The sequence below is a fragment of the Nanorana parkeri genome, unplaced genomic scaffold, assembly GCF_000935625.1.
Source record: "Nanorana parkeri isolate BGI_ZX_2015 unplaced genomic scaffold, ASM93562v1 scaffold1031, whole genome shotgun sequence".
Taxonomy (NCBI): Eukaryota; Metazoa; Chordata; class Amphibia; order Anura; family Dicroglossidae; genus Nanorana; species Nanorana parkeri.
In genome coordinates this window covers 409,950-431,961 of record NW_017307299.1, presented here as the reverse complement: position 1 = coordinate 431,961, position 22,012 = coordinate 409,950, and the positions used below count along the sequence as shown (strand labels likewise).

Genomic DNA, 22,012 nt, shown 5'->3' with positions numbered 1-22,012 from the left:
TATGGACATTTTCTCAGACTGGCAAGATCCTAACAAAATATGTATTCACCTAAAAATGTTTTAGGCAGCAATACCCCTCAGGAGAGTGTTCCTCAAGAAGTGGGTTGTGCTAGAGGTAAATGCTGCAATCTATTGCCTTAACAGATCTCTCTCTGTTCCAGCGGAGGGTGTCCTGGCCACTAAAGGCAAGTGGATTAGCCTTTTTGAATGCCTGTTGAAGGCTCCCCCTGTCCTGCTTTGGCCTGCCCTGCAGCCGACCATGACTTAAATGGGGGTATGTCAGAATCTAGCAGTCTGGACTAAGCAGATGGCACAAGATCCTAGTTCCATTCTGATGGGTTCTAATCTTATAGGAGGTCTGGAGTTGTTGCCAGGAATAATAAGCTTTTGCATGGACCTTTTGGCTGACGCCCTGTTTTGGCTCTCTCAACTAGGACCTGGTTGGTGGAACCAGCATACAAGAAATGCTGGAAGAAAATTCCATTCGCAGGAGAGCATTTGTTGGGGAAGGCTCCGCTAAGAAGCTCACGGATGGGAAGAGTGCTCTTTTGCTTTGCAAGCGGAAGGACAAGACTAGTCTGACCAGTCAGTTAGATCCGGATAAGGACCGGCTAGGAAGAGATCCTTTGTCCCTCTTGGGCCTCCACCTTCAGGTCTGAGACGGCCCCACTGATCTTATGTAGGCTCTGGTCCCTCCAAGGCTGTGAAACCTGGTACCAAGCCCTCGACTTAATGTGGGGGAGCCCCTACTTGTACAAGTAGGGGCACGTGTGTTTGCCTTTGCAGTCATCTGGGTTTGAGATGTCCAGGGATTGGAGGGTTCTACTCCAATTCGTTCTCCGTTCCCAAGTGCAATGGGAGAGTACAGCCCATCCTGAACCTGGAGTCACTTAGCCAGTTCTTGCAGGTATGCAAGTTCTGTATGGAATCTGTTTGCTTCATAATTGCCTTCCTCCTTCAGGGAGATTGCATCAATGGGCATCAAGGATACCTACCTGCATGTGCCAAATGTCCCTACTCATCAATGATGTCTGTTTTGCTTTGAAATACTATAACTTTCAGTTGTGAAGCTACTCTTTGGTCTGACCACAGCTACGCTGGTTTTTACCAGGGTGTTGGCTCTGCCCCCCTCCATTCTCGGAGCGATCTTCCTCTGCAGGAACCCTGAGTCGGAGGGGTTCAGGGTTCCTGAACCCTGAGTCGGAGGGGTTCAGGGTTCCTGAACCCCAGGAACAATTAGAGTTCCTGGGGTTCCTCCTGGACACGGCCCAGGGCAGAATGTTTCTTCCCCAGGAGAATTTGCTGATTCTGCAGTCCCAGGTGTGGTACCTTCACTCAGTTGCCTACTTTCAATTCTCTTCCAGTATGCTACAACTGAGCATTCTGGAAGAACAGGACAAGCAGACTTCTTCTCTAGATGGGCCCCATGCATCTGTCAGCTAAGGCAAGGATCTCACTATCGTGGTTGATTTCCGATTTGGTGAGGGATCTAGGAAATCATTCTCGAGAAGGGACCTACTTGCTGAGGGAATCCAGACAGCCGAGCAACGTTTAGGAGTTAAAAGCGGTTTGCCTTGCAACAACCACCGAGGTGGAACCAGAAGCCACTCTCTGCAGCATGTAGCCAGGGCCAGATCTGATACTGTCTTGGGTAGAAAGTCACGTTTCAGTCTTATGTATTAGTCACATCACAAGACTGCACAGTTGTCAAGATTCTTCCTTGTCTTCATCGCAGGATCCAGTTGGAAGGTTTTCCAGTGATCGTTCAAACTGGCCCAGAAGAGTGGGGTAGGTGGACATCCTTAGGTGGACATCCTTGGTATGCTGGCAGACCCTCCATGGCCACTTCCAGACTGACTTGTTTCTCAAGATTTGTGGTTTCATCCTGCTTCTCGGTTGATTGGTTGGCTATTGAAACCCGGGTTCTATGGGAGAGAGGCCTGTTGGGACTCTGTTACCCCCACCATGTTGCAGGCCAGGAAGTGTACTATGGTGCCAGGAAGGCTTGTTAGCCTGGTGTGAACAGCTACAGCTTCGTTCTCAGACTTACTCCATGGGACAAGTGTTAGCCTTTTTCCAATCTGGACTGTTTTCTTTCCAGTTAGGCCTGAGGGGCAAGGGACAGATATTAGTTTTACCCATCCCCATTGTGGACTTTGTTTTGGTTCCAGCTTCCTTCCAACAATCGGATTCTCTTTGTCCTTCCTAAAGGACCATGCATGGGGCTCCCAGCATCTCATTCTTCCTTCCTAAAGGACCTTGCATGGGGCTCCCTGCATCTCATTCTTCCTTCCTACAGGACCTTACATGGGGCTCCCTGCATCTTTGCCTTTTTCTAGGTGAATTAGACAGGTAATCTTACATGCTTACTCTGTCTAGTGTAAGATTCCACCTTTTCCCTGTAATGGTTCAGTTACTAGATGTGTCAGTACCTGTTGGGCTTTAGCTATTCGGGATCTGTGTTAGATTTGTAAGGCCACCTGGTCTTTTGTTCATACGGATATTTCTGCCTCTGCTGAAGTAAGTTTTGCCCATAAGGTGCTACAGACTGAAATCTGAATTGGGGTTTTGCCTTTTTTTTATTATTTAATCGGCCTGTTGTTTTTCTGTTTTCCCAGCCCTCAGGGCATTGCTTGTGGACGTTCCAGTCGTCTATGAATTGCCTGTGTCCTGTACTATATGATCAAGAAAGCAGGATTTTTGACTTGCCAGTAAAATCAATTTCTTGGGGTACTGTACTGAACACGACAACCTCCCCTCTATATCCTCTGTTGATAAAAAAAAACACGATTTCCTGGAGTGGGAGGGGTTAAATGAGGGCACTGCATCCAGTCACCTGATACCTGCATATTATGCAGTCGTCTATGAATTGCCCGTATCCTATACTGTATTTCAAGAAATGGATTTTACTATTTTACCAGTAAGTCAAAAATCCTGCTCTTTTTTAATGTAAAATATCAATTGCAACAATTTAACTTATTAAGCTGCTTTGGAGAAACTGTTTTTGCTAGAATGTAATGAATAAGGGTACATGAAAATGATCAATCAATTTAAGCTGGACTTTACCATTTGGTGTGAAGAAATCACTACTGAAGATGGCATGAAGTATAAATAGAGAAAGACACTTCATTCCACTTACTGTCTTCCCATAAAAAAAATAATTCAATTACTGGGGGAAATAGAGGCAAGATTTTACAGTATAATTGGGCATAGTACAGGATAAAGAAGATTTTGCCATTACAAAAAAAATGGGCCTCATTACTGTTTATGCCTGTAACAGTCATTATATGATTGTGAAACAACTGCCGTAGGTCACTCCTCCTCAGTATGTCACCGCTGTTAATTTATAGATGCAGCACTTTTCCCACTTAGGTGTACGTTTAATAAACTGTGAAAGAGTGTGATAAGCAGTGAGAAGGCTTTTCTCACCTTAGCAAAGTGAAAAGTCTAGAAAATGGTGTTTAATAACCCGTGATAAGTCAGGTAGGAACTGAAATATCTCACCTCTTCTCATCCTGGTGATAAGTACACAGAAAGTAATGGGAATGTACCTGTTTAATAAAGGGAGAAAAGTAGAGAACAGCTTTTATTTTGATTCATGTTTTTGTACTGGTACATGCTGAACGAATCAGAACATGTAAATCCTGCTTTTTAGCAATTTCCATCATTTTAATGGAGAAATAACTGTTGCATTTTGCTATAGAGGTGCTTTGTAATATTGTTATTGGGTGGTTTGGCAGAGTAAACTACGATCCTGTCAGGAGGATTGTAGATTCTCTACTGATCACCGTGACGACTTATCTCAGCCTTTCACAGCTGTTTCGTGTGATAAGTTTTCTTTTCGCAGGTTATTAAACATCCTCTGTGCAGCCGAGTAAAACAAAGTGATCTGCTGAGTAAAGTTAACTCGTGAAAAAGCTAGTTTTATCACGGTTTATTAAACGTACACCTTAACCTTTAGTCTTAAGGCACAGGCAGATTTTTCTGGTTGTCTGGTTTAGTAGATCACTACATTTTGTATCTTGACTGCTCCTAGCTTTATGAAACGTAAAGGAATATAGCAGGTTATATTTAGAGATTTGATTCCCTTTCTAGTTCTAATATGTGGTTGATGTGTTTCCTGTTGCAGGCAGGCGGAGCCTATATCTCGATGGCTGTCCTGGAAGATTCCTGGAAACAGAGTTATCAGGTAATCAACTCATGTTTTTTTGCAGCGTTCTTCTAGAAGTTTTATGTTTATACCATGACTGAGTGCGTCACAGCCATTGCAATACCAAGCAAGCCTCACTTCACATTAGTGCCTTCTGCGCAGTGTAAGATTTCCTTGTAAAGGCTGCTGCAGGCTGACCGAGTTTAGAATTTAAGTATGAAGACCTCACTTTCACAGTCCCAAAAGGATAAAGGAAAGTGGTGGAGGTCCAGCCTACCAGGATCCTTCCCAAGCTGAAATGTTTTAGATATAGTAAACACTATAATCTATTGGATTTAGATTCTAATTTAGCTTAAAATTAGAACTAAATCAGATATGTTGTCAGTTGCTGTGTTTTGCTGCAGTGATTTAATATTGTGTAGCTTTTATTCACTGCCTGCTTTATTTATCCATTTGACATTTACATTTTATATAATCCATTGTGTAAGTTACATTTGTTATGAAAGTTGGAAATGATTATATTACCTCCTGGCATATGCAGTTGAAACTTCTGTTGAAGGACATTGAGAATAAATCTATTTTGATTTGAACTGAGGAAAGCATTAATTTCTAATTCTAGGACCAGACAACTGTGTGCACTCTGGCATCTGCCACCACTGCAAATGAAATTCGTAGACAATCCAGTAGTTATGATGATCCCTGGAAGATCACTGATGAACAAAGACAGTATTATGTAAATCAGTTCAAAAATATCCAGCCTGACCTCAATGGATTTATTCCAGGTAAGAATGAACATACTTCCCTACTGCTTTCCGGTTATTTTTACCAGTGTTCTTTTTTTTTTTTGTATGATTTGTGTATTTCATTAGAAAGCTGTGGACAGTGTAATATTATTTATTATTATTATTCAGGATTTATATAGCACCAACAGTTTGTGCAGCGCTTAACAATATAAGGAAGAAATTACAATAGAATTCAAGACAAGATGGTAGGGAGGGCCCTGCCTGTGAGCGCTTAAAATATAAGTATCATGTTGGTGATTAATTCAGCAATTGGCATTACACTGAACCCATCTGGTAAGACTGAGGCAGATAAATGAGTATATTTGTTGCCTGAAAGTACCTTTTATTGGTACTTCATTGATCCTAAATCATTTGCTTAATCCAAAGCAACAGCCTCTCACCTGCTTAGGGTCTTGCACTAGAGTTGCTATTAGATGGTGTCATTAGGACATGGCTTTGAGTTTGAGAAGTCCAATCCAATCGCTGTTGACCTATTGTTGTCTCTCTGTAAATATGACGCGTTTACTGATCCTCCGCTCACCATCCTCATATCACAGCCTCACCTGTAACATTCCTCCCTGTCTCTCGATCCTCCCCGCTGAGCTCTGACGGTATGCTTTGCTCTGTGTTCCCTTGCTCTCCCCTGTTTCTGCCCGATACAGGCGGGGGAACTGCAGCAAGGATCGGACAGGACATGGAGGGGGGCAGATTGTTGTAGCCCAGCGGGGAAAGTTGAGCGGCAGGGAGGGACAGATGAGAGCGACAATAGCGGCGTTGTCAGTAGGGAGGGACTTGATTTTGAAAAAAATGCTATCAATGGCTTGTTAGCCTCTAATGACAGCTATTCATTTACACAGAAGAGTCTGTTATAATTTCATGGTTGCTGAAGTGATTATGATAGTATAGCTGAAAGGTGAATGCATCCAATGTAAGGCATACTGACCTGGTCAGATGGAAGCGGTACTGTTCCGTCTTATGTCGATGACATTTATAGGGTTAACAAGATCCAAAGTAGTTTTAACATGCAGTACTTTAATTCGGGGTCCAAACAGTTAAATTGCTTCATTGGAAATTTAGAACAAAATGCATACTAGTGTTAAGTATAACGGGGAAAAATGAGTTTAGAAGTCAGAAATCGATTTTGAGCAAATAAAAGGCAATAACAGCATTGCTGACAGTTATGTCTTTCAAAAGACAGATGTCTTTTATGGGAACGAATAGACAAAAATCACCTTCACAATACACTGGATCTTCCTCTATGAACGTTAAATAAAATCTGCGGAAATAGCTTACATTTTTATTATCTGTGTCTGGAAAAAATAGTACCCTTGTGGGTCCAGAAAATGCAGAACAAGGCTTCTATACACTGTCTACATTTTAACATTTGCTTGATCAGTTTTGTCCAGAGAAATTTTAAACGGTTTTCTGCACGTAGCAGTTTTATTGTAGCATCATTCTGCAGTATGGAATCATTTATTTTTAATTCTGGATTAAGTGCAACTTCTATAACATTCAGTCACTGATCAGTGGCTATCCAATCAACCAATTGTCACCGTGAACCTGCTGCTTAGAAACTAAAGTTTTTCTTTTGGTTTATATATTAAGAAAAGAGTAGCTACTAGTCCTGTGATTTTGCAGTCTGCCCTGGGACTCCCTCACTTCAGATTTTCAGCCCTCTTATAGCAGAATTTTTCTTAACCCTTGCAGTGGGGCTACTTCCGCACTGCTAGGGTTAAGTGGTCATTTGTATCTAGGTGCTAAAAAATTATTGTATGCTCAACCAAACCACGTAGTCGGCTGACAGCTACTCGGGTCCCTGAAGCGTGTCTCCTCCGCTGCAACAATGGTATGTCCCTCGGCATTCCATGTCCTATACACCGTATAGAACATGACTGCTGCAGCAGAGGGGTAGAGAGGCTCCAGGGGTCGGTCTAAGAGCCAGCGAGTTCCAAAGATTAGGTGAGGATACCCCTTTTTTTTCAGCAGACAAAAATTGAATCTGGGCTGGATAATATATTTTGGGTTGTATTTGTAAGAATAAGTGTTAATTCAGCCGAAAATGAGCATGTGTGTGGTCAGGTATTGATGGACGAGAAGACCTGGCTCACCATTGGCGTTCCTATTAACCCTATAGGTGCTCAGTAGGGTTAAGGTCAGGACTGTGCAAGCCACTTGAATTCCTTTACACTACAGACTATAGACATACTATAGGTTTGGTTGGAGACTGGGGACTTGTGACCTGGGATACTGGAAAATACTCTGCTGTTATCGAGCACTAGCCAGGTACACTGACCCTCCAAGCCCACACCATCTGGAAACAAGATGGAGTACCGGATGTCCTTCCTCCCGATGGTCTGGAAGGTACTCATGATGGGAAGGAGTGCTGGAAAGCCTCTCGGTTCTGGTCATCTGAGGAATCTTGACTGCTGATCAGTATCCTGGAGATTGGAAGGGGTTATACAGGGTTTTCCTTACAGCTTTGATTTGCCAGTGTCCAATAACCTAATGGTAGCTGCATAACTCATTGGTTGCAGAAGTAGCTCCCTGTGTCCTGTAATATACTCCAGAAAAATGATTTCATAGGTACGACAAAAGTCCTGTTCTAAGGCTCGTTCACACCAGGTCCATTGATCTGCATTGATCGACACAGGCTCCGTGCCCATGAAACACAATGTAAGACACTGCATTTCAGTGCACCGCAGCACATTGCAATACGCAGCAGTGTGTAAAGTTGGATGCAGTGAGTTTTTGTTGGTTTTTAATAAAAATGTATGTGACAGTGCATAGAACAGTGCTGCAAAACGCACCAGTGCACGTTATATGGCGCAAAACACGCCGGCTGGAGAGAACAGGTCCAGTAAAAGGAAACAATGCTTTTTTTTTTCTTAAAAATTTGAGGGTGAATTTTTCCAAGGTGCCTACAGCTATAGATGTCAGTGAGGGCTTGTTTTAAACATAGTATGTAACAAATTTGATAATTGTCGGTTTTGAATTGTCGGTTTTGAACTGCTCATGATGCAGGGAAGTGCTTTAGTTATGTATTTTTCCTTTTTTCTTTTGTTTTTAATTTCTGTTTTTAGTAATGTTATGAATGTGGAATATATATAGAAACTATACCTATCTTCCATTCTAGGATCTGCTGCAAAAGAATTCTTTACAAAATCTAAGCTGCCTATCCCAGAACTTTCTCATATATGGTAAGTGTTTATTTTCTGTCTAAGCTGTATATAATAACAACTTTTAAATATATTTTAGTTTTTGAATATATTTTCAGAATATTTTTTTTTTTTTCTTCAGGGAACTGTCAGATTTTGACAAAGATGGGGCATTGACTTTGGATGAATTCTGTGCTGCTTTTCATCTTGTAGTGGCTAGAAAAAATGGATATGAATTGCCAGAAAAATTGCCTGAAAGCCTGATGCCTAAACTTATAGATTTAGAGGACTCTGCAGGTAATTTCCCTTTAACTTTGGTAATGCTATTTTGATGCTTACTTTTCTTTTCATTCTTTGGGTTTGTGTTCATGAAGTCTACTGGCACTATGAATTTTTAATGGGCCAGTGAATTTAACCCCCTAATGACCTATTTTTTTTTTTTCAGTTTCTGTTCCTGAATGACTGAAACACTTTTCAAATTTTTGCTGTGTGATTCCACATGGCAGTAATATACCGTATGTTGCGGTCCATAAGACGCACCGGACCATAGGACGCAGGGAGGTCCGGCGCGCCTTATGGAGCACTCGACAGACTGTAGCTTCTGACACAGCTTCTATGACAGAAGCTGTGACAGAAGCTGCAGTTAGTGACCGCTGAGACAGGTGGCGCTGTGATTACAGCGCCACGGTCTCAGTGATCACACAGAGCAGACAAAGAAAGTCCGTTCTTCGTCTGCTCTATGGTGATCTCCATCGTCGCCGCTGCTCGGTTTTAATACGAGTGATCTCATTAGATCACTCGTATTAAACAAGCAGTGGCTCCTACTGCTGAATACGATCGCCGCTGCTCGGCTTTAATACGAGTGATCTCATTAGATCACTCGTATTAAACTAGCAGTGGCTCCTACTACTCGCTCGGCGCCCCAAAACTGCATGTCTCGGGCCTCGGGATTCGCTCCATAAGACGCAGGCACATTTTCCCTATCCTTTTGGGGGGAAAAAGGTGCGTCTTATGGAGCGAAAAATACGGTACTTTCTTACTAAGTGCACCCACACATATTATATATTGTTTTTTTAGAGGACAGAATAGCACACATATGTGATATAAATACATAGCCCTAACGCCTCACTTAGGATGAAAGAAAAATATAAAAAAGGAAAAACCGTAAAACACCCTTTCCCCAGTTTTGATTTATTGTTTTATAGAAAAATAGTACAGATTTTAACAAAAATGCATTAAAATAAATTCATTTATTTGTCCTTTATTTGGAAACGCCTCACATCCCTAGGATTGGGGAATTTGTTTTGTACTTCTGGGCCTAAAAACAAAAAGCTAACAATTTTTTTTTTTTTCTCTAAAACCTAAGGCCCCATTCACACGTAGCAACATACCTTTTGCAGCGGATCGGCGCGGCCGGGATAGCGCGACTTTCGGGGCGACGTTCCAGCGACCGTAGCGCGACCTTCTCCGTCGGGCTCCATTCGAAAAAAGCAAAATCCGCCGAAAAAAGGGTCCTGTAGAAGCGACTTGCGACCATTGAATAGCATTAGCCAGCGACTTCTCGCGATATTGCGCAGCAAAAATGCGCGATATCGCGGCGGAAATCGCGCCATAAATCGCTACGTGTGAATGGGGCCTTACAGTGGTTAAGTTAGGTGACCTTCAAGGTCACTGTAACTGTCACACCTAGTGACAGCGATATACTTTGAACAATCATCTAAGTGCATATAATTTGTGACCTATATACAGAATACAAATCCTTGTGTTCACTTTCTTTATATTACATCAGTGAGTGAAATAATCATTGCATATAAAGTTCCACAATCACTGGTGACTTCTGAGCTTCAATTCATCGTCAATTATTCACCAGTGATCCACCTCCAGGTGCACAAACACTAGCACACTCACCAGATACCTGGAGGTGGATCACTGTTGAATAATTGACGATGAATTGAAGCACAGAAGTCACCAGTGATTGTGGAACTTTATATGGAATGATTATTTCACTCACTGATAATATAAAGAAAGTGAACACAAGGATTTCATCACATTCATTTTGGATTACATCATTCTTGGGAATATTTCTATATGGCTATACAGGTATTCCTCACTTAACGACCGAGTTCCGTTCCTACGACCAGGTCGTTAAACGAATTGGTCGTTAAGTGAGGAACTCTATACGGTACTGTACTGCATTAGTACAGTACTGTATAGCGTTGCAGATGTATAGTACCGAACAGTGTACTGTACATCGGGCAATTAAAATACTTACCGGGACCCGCAGTGAAAATCGGAGGACGTCACTTCCACCGACGACACGTCGCGCTGACGCGCGAGGTCGGAGGTCGCTCGCCGGTCCGTCGTAAGTGCGAGTGGTCGCAAAGCAGGTAAGTCGGTAACCGAGGAATGTCTGTATACAAGTTGGAGTGAACATTTTGTATATATTGTCACAAATGATATGCACTTAGAGGTTTATAGTAATGATTAGAGATAGCGCAGTGTCTTTTGTATTAATATATTGTGGGATAAATTTATATAGCGTCTCTCTATCTCTGCAGCTGTCAATAAGGGTGTTATTGAGGAGTTTGGGGTAGAGCACTATAGCGTGGATAATTATTTGTTTTAATACTTTGAACAATGCCATTATGAGGGTGTTAAATAGAAAAATAAACCCCTTAGGGCGAGAAAAAAAGCTGCAGCTCCGCTGCAGATTTTCATTGTAAGGGGTTAGATTGTGTAATAATTGTAGGATAAAATATATTTGTATATAGGATTTTTATTTTGTGAAATTATTTTTATTTCTTTACACTTTTTATTTTATACTTTTAATCTTTTTTTTCTCCCACTTAGTTTTTGTCTATTATATTAAGCAGCCACTATGACTGCTTGATCATTTAATTATTTTTTTACGATTTTTGGTTATTATTGGTCTGATTTAAAACTTAGGAGCAGCCAATAATAACCTTAGTGAGTGAATCTGCAGCATGTCAGATTCAGATGCCACTAAAGACTTCTGATGTTCTTAGAACAATCAGAAGTCTGATACAATGTTTTTATTACAATGATACAAATGTTTCATTTTGCTACATATTTCTACAAAGAACTGGTTTCTACCAGTTTGGTGCTGATGGCACTGCTGGACATCTTCGGATGTCCAAGGGAGGCAAGCATGATGTGTCTTTCATCTGCTGCATTGTTTCCTTGACTGACCACTGAGTCTACGGTTCTCAACGTTGCCTGTTTCTTTGTGCTTCTTGAAGCACTTCTTGAAACCCCAGTCTGCTTTGAAGTCTTTGCCTGGGAAAGACCTTGCTGATGCAGTATAACTACCTTGTGTCTTATTGCTGTGCCCTGGTATATGACCTGGGACATGAAATGGTCTGCCACAACCTCACCTTAGTAGCAAAATTTGCCTGTTCCTCACCCAGCTTTAAGGCTCCTACACAGCTGTTTTTCAGTTGATGACTGTGTTTCAACCTACCCATGAAATTGATGATCATTAGCACCTGCTTGGTATAATTGGTTAATCATATACCTGAATCTAATCCTACATAATCCCTGACTTTGTGCAAGTGTAAAGGTGCCCACACACCTTACGATAATTGCGGGAAATCCCGCGATCGTACGATTATCGTAAGGTGTGTGGGAGCTGTGCGACCTCTACTACTGTAAGGTCGCACAACTTTTATCTTAGGAACATGTTCGAAAACCCGCCGAGAATCGTCCGATTTTCGGCGGGTGTGCATCAAAAAAGCCAGACGGGCCGGTGTGCTCAAGCGCACACTGCCCGTTCAGTATTGCGGTCATCAGAAGCCCGCCCCTCAGCGGGGCGGGCTTGCGATTATCGCAAGTACGATCTGCCTGTCAAAGATAGACAGATCGTACGTTTTTTTAATTACCTTACAACCATCGCAAGACAAAAGTCTGCAGAAAATCTACAGATAATTGTAAGGTGTATGGCCAGCTTAAGAATTGATGCTGGTTTGAAGCCTAAGGCCTTGTTCACACCAAGCGCGGAGCAGATCCAGACCAGAGCAGGTGCAGACCGGATCAAAACTGCGTCCAATGTATTCCTATGGTATTTTGACCTCCAGTTCACATCGCAGCGTGCAGATCCAGACCAGAGCAGGTGCAGACCGGATCAAAACTGCGTCCAATGTATTCCTATGGTATTTTGACCTCCAGTTCACATCGCAGCGTGCAGATCCAGACCAGATCCAGAGCAGGTGAAAAAACTGCGGCAAGCCCTATTTTACCTGCTCTGGAACGCATCAAAAATGCATAAAAAACGCATGCAAGTGCCTGAAAGCCCATGTTAAACTTTAAAAAAATATTTATTTTTTTACCAAATCCGGCCCGGAACGCATCAAAAATGCGTCCAAAACGCGGCACAACCCACTGCACTGCGTGTGCAGAAACCTGACCGGATCTGCTCTGCATTTGGTGTGAACAAGGCCTAAGGGTAGTCACACCAAATATTTATTTGATTTACTTTAATTCTGTTCACTCACTTTCCATTTTGTAAATTGATAAAAAATAAACAATACAAATATATATATATATATATACTTTTGACGGGGATGCGACTGGAGAACTGCACTGCTTAAGTTGCATCCCTGACTCCCCGCAATGCATGATAGCTGAGACTTGTGTAGGAGCCGATGTTCTGCAAGGTATGTTTTTTTTTTTTTTTTAACTTTGCAGCAGCCCACCACACACAACATACCAAGTTTGGCTGTAACTCTTAACGTTTCTTAGCTGAATACCTGTATTAGGTAAGAAATCCAAAGTATTAAAGCCATTAAATTGGCAAAAGAGCCAGGCAACTAACATTTTAAGAAATAGAACAACCATGGCGTTTTACTGTTATTGTTGTGGGGTTTTATGTGCGTGTTTAATGCAGTTTTTCTCAACCAATTCTCAGTGCATGGCAACAAGTCATACTATACACATTTGTATCCTATACTTGCTCTTTCAGTTGTGATCACATGAACAGATTTGAAATACATGTCCTGAGTACCAGTTTTTATGGAATGCATTCTCTTTCCTGATCATATTTAAATAACAATGAAGACTGTATCAAAGATTGGAATGAGTGTTGATATATTTATTTATTTTTTGGCTTAGCTGGAGATGAGTCCAGTGATGTGGGCTATACAAGTTCTCCAACAGAACCTCCTCCTAGTAAATCTCCTTCAATGCCATCTTTGAATCAGACATGGCCTGAGATGAACCAAAATAGTGAGGTAAGATGTGTTAATGTGACTCCCCCCCCCTTCCCCACTTGCTTTTTCTAAATAATATCATCATGGAAGAACTATCTGTTTACTATGGTTACTGCACTAATAGTTCCTGGTTTTGTTAAACTGGTCCATTTTGCATCCTCCTCAGATGAACTCCCTGGAGCCTGATGAAGAATGGCTTAAAGTAACCCTTGCTATTCTTTGATATCCCATTAACCCCTTCATGACTGAGCTTGTTTTTAGTTTCTGTTCGTAAATGACTGACACACTTTTGACATTTTTGCTGTGTGATTCTTCCACGTCAGTAATATACTTTCTTACAAAGTGCACCCACACATATTATATATTGTTTTTTAGAGGACAGATAGGGCTACATATTTATATCACATATGTGCGTCTAACGCCTCACTTAGGACAAATAAAATATAAAAAAAGAGGAAAAAACCGTTTAAAAAAAACACTTTTTTCCCAGTTTTGATTTGTAGTATTTTTTTTACAAAACCAGCACAGCTAAAAAAATTGCAATAAATACATTCATTTATTTGTCCCTTATTTTATTTTATTTTTTACACATTTTTTTATTTTTTTTACACTTTTCACTTTTTTTTTAACTTAAAAATGTTATTTTATTTATTTAATTATATCAAGCAGATTTTGTGAATTAATCTCACTGTTACTGCATGATAAATTAATAAATTTTTGGTTATTATCAGGCTGCTTCAAACTTCAGAACAGCCGATAATAAGTTAGTGACACTGATCCTGCAGCAGTTCAGGATTCAGCTGTTACTAAATGTTTTCTGATTGTTGCAACAACGATCAGCAAACAAACATTCTTCTTCCAGGAATAGATACATTGTAGGAATAGACACATTTTGTATCTATTCATGAAAGAAAAAAAAAAAACAGTATAGCTTGAGAGAGATATCTCTCGATCTATACGAGCTGTCAGAATGCCGGCAAAAGCCGGCATCTGTGTCCGCTTTGCTTTGACTCTCAGACACCCGATATTAAGGTATCGGGTGTCTGAAAAAGGTTAACCCTTTCATTAATGAATGCCTCTGTAGTAAGGGCATCCATTAATGAATGTTAAAAGCTGATTCTCAGCGATTAACAGCCCTCTAAAGCAGCAAATAACTCGTCACGTACAGTGTACGTGACAAGTCATTTGGTCCCTTTGTGGCTGGACGTACAGTGTACGTCTCCCGTCACGAAGGGGTTAAAGAGTACCTATGCATAAAGGCTGTAGTAGGCTCTTTATTGATCCTTCTCTCGTGTCATAGCTCTTTTATAGATTTCACTGGATTGCAGCTGTGAAACCTCAGTATAAAAATTGAATTTACCTTTTAGAAGTCTGATTCCATGAAGTCTGCCTAGACACATTGATATCTTCTCCTATTTTCCAATTGACTGGAATTTTGTTTCTCTCTCTTGGCTGGGCTGTTGTTGAAAGATAGATTTTAACCCCTTCACGACTGAGGCCTTTTTTTTTTTACATTTTAGGCCTGAAAATTACTTAAAACCCCCAAACTTTATATATTTTCTGAAAGCCAAGACCCTATAGAATAAAATGGTGGAAGTTGCACATTTTTATGTTGCACGATATTAGCGGAACTCCTTATCAAACACCAAACTTTCGTGAAAAATGTACTTTAATGCCCCAAAACACAATAAAATACCCATTTGTTTAATAGAATATAAAATATGAGATTACGAGTAAATAGATACCCAACATGCCCAGGATAAAAATCGTGTGCGTCCGTGAAACGGCGACAAAATTCAGTACTCCAAAAAGTCCATAAACAACGCTTCAAAAGCCCCCACAGGTCATCAGTTTAGAGATACCCAAAAATACTGGGCCTAGACTTATTGCTCTCACTCTGGCGTGCACAGCGATACCAAACATGTGTAGCGTGTTCATCGTTTTCATACGTAGACGCACCCCAGATGCGTGTTTACATGAAGACTCGCGGGGGCGGGGACTTTAAAAACATTTTTTAAAATTATTTTTACATTTAATTTATGTTAATTTTAAAAAAATGTTTTTGTCCCGTAGAAGCGATCTGGCGGCCGCTGAGCCGCCAGAATCGCTTCTACTGTAAACCCGACAGTCGGCTTTACACGAGCTCCCTCCGGTGCCCTCTCCGCTGCCAGAATGCGGAAGTGGTGTATATTACATCACTTCCACATTTTTGTGTCGCTCTCCAGCTTCAGACGCTGGAGAGAAGCTGATGAAGCAGATCTCTGCTTCGTCAGCTTCTTCAGGGGGTCCTAGATGACATTGGGGTCTTGGAGACCCCTGATGTCTCCATAAAGAGGTCCTGCCACATCTTTTGCTATCACAGAGGGGGGGTTCTTAGCCCTCTTATCTGATAGCAATAAAGTTAAGTGGAAAAAAAATAGTTTCCCCAAATAAACTAAAAGTTACACACTTTCCAAAGATGTCTGGTAGCCTTTTGGACACTTTGAAAACCAGCATCTCAAACGCTTGCGTGTGGGAGGTGGTTTCAAGGGGCTGCAAGCTAGAGTTCTATGCTTCTGCATAGCCCTGGGGTTGATGGTAGCCTCCTTCGAGGGAGGCCCATTAGCCCAAACGCACTCCAGGCTCCTGTAACACATTTAGTTATGCAACAAGCCAGTCCAGTCCTTGGGCAGCAAGATTTGTCTTGTACCAAAGGATAGGTTGTGCCTGGCAGGAATCCTACCCTGGAGTTTGGAAATCCTTCCATTTTTTTTTTTAAGACCTTCATGATGAATCTTAGCCTATCCATATGATGAGGGTAATTGAGGCATTGGAGGACTGTAGTCTCCCAATCAACATTCTGGAACTTGGAGTAATTTGTTCCTACAATATGGGAACTGTCCGCTCGAGGGTCATCTGATCCAGGTCTCATTGGATAACGCTACAGCAGTTGCATACGTTAACCACCAGGAACCAGAAGTCTTGTCGTGGCAAGAGCGTTACAGATCCAGGACATAACTTCACATTCAGATCCTGTCTGCTGCTGCTTACATCCCTGACTTGGACAATTGTCAGGCAGACTTCCTCATCCAGCAGCGATTGGGCCTGGGGAAATAGTACCTTCACCCTGAAGTTGTTCCAGGACCTGTCACATATGTGGATTGCGGAACTGTGAACCTCGTGGTTCAACAACAAACTAAACAGGTTTGTCTCCAGTTACAGGGTGATGCTGGCGACGTACACTGTACGTCGTCAGTCACGAAGGGGTTAATGGAATCATTGAATTAATTGGTGGCTTTGTAGGATCAGTACACCCTGGTCTGCACATTTCCTCCCCTGAAACTCCTTCCATGTCTGTCTCAAAGGATCGAGATGGAGGGCATTCCAGTGATCCTCATAGCTCCCGACTGGCCCGGGTGGATGCAACTCCTGACAAGCACTTCAAAAAGGTTGCCTCTGCATCTTAATCATGTAAAGACCTTTCTGGTCTTACACAAGGAGAAGGTAATATTGATGCCCAGAACTTCCTTTCTACCTAAGGTAGTGCCAGCCTTTCACCTGGCTCCAGTTCATCAGAAGGAGATCTTTCTCTATTGCCTGAATGTAGTTTGTGCTCTGAGTGTTTACTTTGTACTCACTGCTTACATCATAAAGACTTTTTCTTTGTCATTACTGATAGTTCCCATAGGGGGAAACTGCTTCTTCCACAGTTTCTCAGTGGCTTAGGCAGAGCTGATCGTACTAGCATGTCCCCAAGCTTAGGCTCTTAAGGATTGGGTTTCACGCTCTTCTGTCAAGGCGCACTCTACGAGGTCTGCGTGGTTCTTGGGCTTTTCAGTAACAAGCAAATGTCTCCCACATTTGCAAGGCTGCCAACTGGTTTTCTGTTCACTCATTCTCCCATTTTTATCAGATGGATGTTCAGGCCTGAACTGATCCTAGCCTTGGACATAACCTAGTTCAGGCTGCTCACCCAAACAGTCCCAACCGTCTGAGAAGAGAAAGAAAACAGGATTTTTGTAGAAAATCAATTTCTTGGAGTGTATCGTGGTCCCACCACTCTGTTTATGGATCATACTCTTGGTACTGCTTTCCACAAAACTGAGGCATGCGTGGGAGTAGGAGCTTATACCGGGCTGGCCCACTTTTGTTTTGCCAGTGTCCAATCCTCTTGAAAATGGCAGTATAACCCAACAGTCTGGGTTTCTGCCTCCCACAATGGTCTCCAATAAATGCATTTTACAGTACAAAAATCAAATATTTTTTCATGCAAGCAATGTGGAGCACTGTAACTTGATCTCTGTTCTAGAAATGATGTAATATTCAGTGCAAATTACAACTTGCAATGGTTGGCAGGCTGACTCTAGTTTATAGGCATTAAGCAGCTTATGTTAGTATAGCACCAATCTCATTGTCATGAGGTTACAGGAAACAGTACGTTGGTAGTGGTTTAAATGGTCTTACTCTAGCCTTTTGCAGCATAGACATGCTTATCTGACTATGTTCTGTTCTAAGCTGTAGGGATATCTTTTTGATTGTTATAGGTCATCATGAAATGATTCTATGTGTTCTATGGCTGCTAAAAAGAAAGCAGGATATTCTCATGAATTAAGTGTATTTATTGGAGGGACAAATCGATACTCATACCCCTTCACAAAACATTGGTTCGGTCTCATCTTTGTCCCCAATTAATAGAAGGGATGTCCTAAAACTGGAAAGGGTCCAACAAAGGGCCATAATGTTAATAAGGCAGCTAGAGGGCCTTGGCTATGAGGAATGACTAAGTAATCTAAATGTATTTATCTTAGGAGGTGCTTAAGACAAGACATGATCGCTATTTACAAATTAGTTAATGAAGAATGTAGGGGCAGTAACAACTTGATTAATCTCAGGCCTCTGAAGAGGACACATAGGCACAATTTAAAGTTAGAGGAAAGAAGGATTAATGTAAAATTGTGGAGGGGGGTCTTTACATTAGGAGAAGCAAAAATGTATAACTCCCTTTCCCAGGTAGAGGTAACAACTAGAAGCATTGCCAGAGAGCATAAAATTCTGCAGGCAAAGGAAACATTTACATAGTAACATAGTAAGAAAATGTAGTGTGTGATCACAATAATTGACTAGTCGTGGTGAACACATGGTCATGCAGCAGATTACTTCTGATCTTCACTCCAGTACCCGAGGCTGAAGGCACTTTTATAGAGTACACCATGTGACTGAAAGCAGTCAAGGTTTGCTACAGTGGTAATTCTTTCATATAAAAGTAATGACCATCATTCTCCACAAGCTCCCTTAAGGTTTGTTGTGGTATCTGGCACCAAGCCATCAGTGGCAGATCTTTAAGTCCTGAAAGTTGCAGGATTGGGCCTCCATGGATCAGACTTGTTTTCCAAGCACATCCCACGGATGCCCAATTGGATTGAGATCTGGAGAATTTGGAGGCCAAAGTCAACACCTCACCTCAAACTCATTATGTTCCTCAAACCATTCTTTAACCATTTTTGCAATGTGGCAGGGTGCATTAACCTGCTGAAAGAGGCCACTACCATCAGGAAATACCATTTCCCTCAAGGGATTTACTTCAGCCGCAATGTTTTCGTAAGTGGTACGTGTCAACGTAACAGCCACATGAATGGCAAGATCCAAGGTTTTGGTAGGTCTTGACCACTGCAGACTGGGAACGTACCATAAGAGCTGCAGTTTTGGCGTTGCTCTGGCCCAGCCATCTACCCATCACAATTTGGCCCTTGTCAAAGTTGCTCAAATTCTTAAGCTTGCCCATTTTTCTGCTTCTAACGCATCAACTTCAGGGACAAAATATTCACTTGCTGCCTAACATATCCCACCCACTTCCCAGTGCTATTTTAACAAGATAAGACTAACAAGATTTACTATTGTACATTGATTATGTCAAATGAACAGGTTATAAAAAGTCAAAGACCTTTGCAAAAAAATGATTTTTGCTTTTAATTTAAAGTGTCCTTTATACCTTATAATGAACTTCTCTTATTTTCTCAGATTTTGTCTGTTAAATACACAGGTTACAGCATTTTGTTATGTCTGTGCAAAAAATACCTGTTCCTGCTAGGAATATTGTGAGCCAATAACTTATTGTGCTCTGTGCACCTGCTGACTGTTAAACAATGTGTTAATGGTTCCCATTCCTCTGCGGACTACAGAAAACCTTTGTGGGAGAGGGGAAGGAAAACCCTACTTGTACTGGAGTGAAAAAGCTGCTTCTCTATAGATGGAATGAGCGTTGTCACTCTAAGACAAGAAGCGTGCTACTAGCAGGATCATCAGGTGATAATACAGGAAAAAAGCCTGAAAAAGTAATAGCCACTACATCTATAGACTTGTCAGCTGAGTTTAGGTACACTTTAATACTAAAATTCAGATGGCAGCAGAGTATTATGTAAATAATAATTTTGTCAGCAGGTGCCTCTGCTTAGGCTGTCTGTGAATATGATATATCCTACTTTTTTTGTGTGTTTGTCATTTGTAGTATTTGTTCCTCTTTAATTGCTAGCTGCATAATGCACTGATGTCGATATACAGTATGTGATTTCACTGCGTTTCCATAAGTTTAGTTTTGCCTTGCAGACATATTGAACATTGCTTAGAAACTTTTTTCAGATCTGATCTCCTCTGTTGTGTAACTTTACGTACCTATCTGGATGAAATACTCCAAAATGTATTTCCGGCATGTCCACTTTTGTATTTTAAAATAAATGAATACAGTCTTATATTAATGGATTATATTTCATATAATATATAGTTACAGTACATTCATACAACTGTATGGTTGCTCAGACTATTGCTTAATTTAACCTCTTGCCGTCCGCCCGTAGTAAAAAAACGGACGGACGGCACTGCAGCATCTGCGGGTTGCCGTCTCCAGACGGCAATTTTTTTCTGCTCGCGCGCGCCCCCTAGCGGGCACGCACGGGCAGAAAAGACCCGTCCAATGCGAACACCCGGTACCGGGTGTTTCACATATAGGCGATCAGCGGGTCCATAGCCCGCCGATCGCCTATATGTGCTCGTTCGCGTCAGCCGGAGGAGGACGGGAGATCAGCTCCTTGCTGATCCCCGTCCGGGCTGTGAATGCAGAAGTGATGTGTATTACATCACTTCCGCATTCACCTGTCAGTCATCTGGAGAGAGAAGAAGCTGATAAAGCAGATCTCTGCTTTATCAGCTTCTTTTGGGGTCCATAGGTGATATTAGGGGTCCTAGAGACCCCTAATATCTCCATAAAGAGGACCTGTCAGTGTGCCTTTGCTATTATATAGGGGGTTGTTATCCCCCTATATAATAGCAATAACAATAAGTGCAAAAAAAAAAATATAAATAAAAAAAAAGAAAAGTAACACATAAAAAAATAAAATAAAATAAAAGCCACATATAAAAAAAGGGGAAAAAACCCCCCCAAAATGTTTAACTCCCCCACCCCCACGTTTACGCGCCTATAAACGTAAATACGCGTCCGGTGCCCCAGCGCGCAAAAATTACAATTGCGCTACACATGTTACATATCGCCGCGAACGTCGCAGTGAGAGCAATCATTTTAGGGCCATCAATCACTGATAACACTAAACTGATGAGCGGTAACAGCTTTTAAAGCGTCGCCTATGGCCAATTTTGGGTATTATCGTTTTTTGAGGTTTCGCGCGCGCACGCAATTTTAAGGCTTGACATGTTTAGTGTCTTTTTACCCGACGTGACCCCATCTTTTATATTTTACCAAAAAATTGGGTAATAATAAATGTTTTATCATTTAATATAGGGGAAACTGTTTTTTTTTTTTTAAATTTCGGTAATTTTTCCTTAATATAGTAAAAAAATAAAACCCCCAGTGGTGAATAAATACCACCAAAAGAAAGCTCTATCTGTCCCCAAAAAAGGGTATAAAATTCATTTCAGTACAGCGCTGCATGACGGAATAAATGTCAGTTAAAGTACCGCAGCGCTGAATACTGAAAAATGGCCTGGATGGGAAGGGGGTTTAACACCGCGGATGTCAACTGGTTAAAGGTCTGCCACTCTCATTGAGTCATTTTGGTCGTTCTGCAGTTCTTTTTCACAAGTGGTGCTATCACTTTGCATTGGGTATGACTGCAGCATTACAAATACATAGCTGGGTTAGAGCAATCATAAAGGCAATTTAATGTGTTTTTTTAATGTGATTGATTACTATATATAAGCAACAAACAAACAAGCATGTGTTTTGTGTTTACTATGTATCTATTCTACTTCATGAACAGCTAGGCTAGGGGCTCGTTTCCACAGGATGCATTGTCATACATTTTGAAAAGCACGCAAAATACATGGAGATCAGAAAGTCAATTGCTTTCATTAGTCTCCTTCCACCATTTGCAGTGGGTTGGAAAAAAGGCCTGAATTTGGGAGCATTGACCTGCAGTTTGTCATTTGATCAGTTCTTTCAGAAACGCAATGCATAACAACTCACGTCCTTGTAATGTGAGTTAAACCATGTATGTTGATGGGAATGAGTCCTATGGCATCTTTATTGCATGACATGGAAATTCTATCCTGGCTTTGTTGCCTAGGAGTGCTGAGTCTTTCAGATGCTCATCAGAAGTGCAATGCATAATGAAAAGTACACTTTATAAATGTGACTTTACATATGGATTCTAATTTATTGCTCAGTCTTGTTTACCTATCTCGTTTTTTAATAAAGTATCAGCCAATTTAATT

General features: G+C 41.3%; 1 protein-coding gene across 5 annotated transcripts in view; it reads left to right on the top strand.

The window, feature by feature from the left end:
* The window catches only part of REPS1 (RALBP1 associated Eps domain containing 1), a 67,995-nt gene that overhangs the window by 28,811 nt on the left and 17,172 nt on the right, over positions 1 to 22,012 (top strand). For 3 of the 5 annotated variants that reach the window (XM_018567336.1, XM_018567338.1, XM_018567339.1), the window contains exons 6-9: positions 4,770 to 4,932; positions 8,066 to 8,129; positions 8,230 to 8,384; positions 13,215 to 13,333. In XM_018567336.1, the coding sequence (XP_018422838.1) occupies positions 4,770 to 4,932; positions 8,066 to 8,129; positions 8,230 to 8,384; positions 13,215 to 13,333 (501 nt within the window). Of the gene's footprint in view, positions 1 to 4,769; positions 4,933 to 8,065; positions 8,130 to 8,229; positions 8,385 to 11,965; positions 11,969 to 13,214; positions 13,334 to 22,012 lie in introns of all 5 variants that reach the window. The other 2 variants (XM_018567337.1, XM_018567340.1) reach the window with 1 other exon arrangement.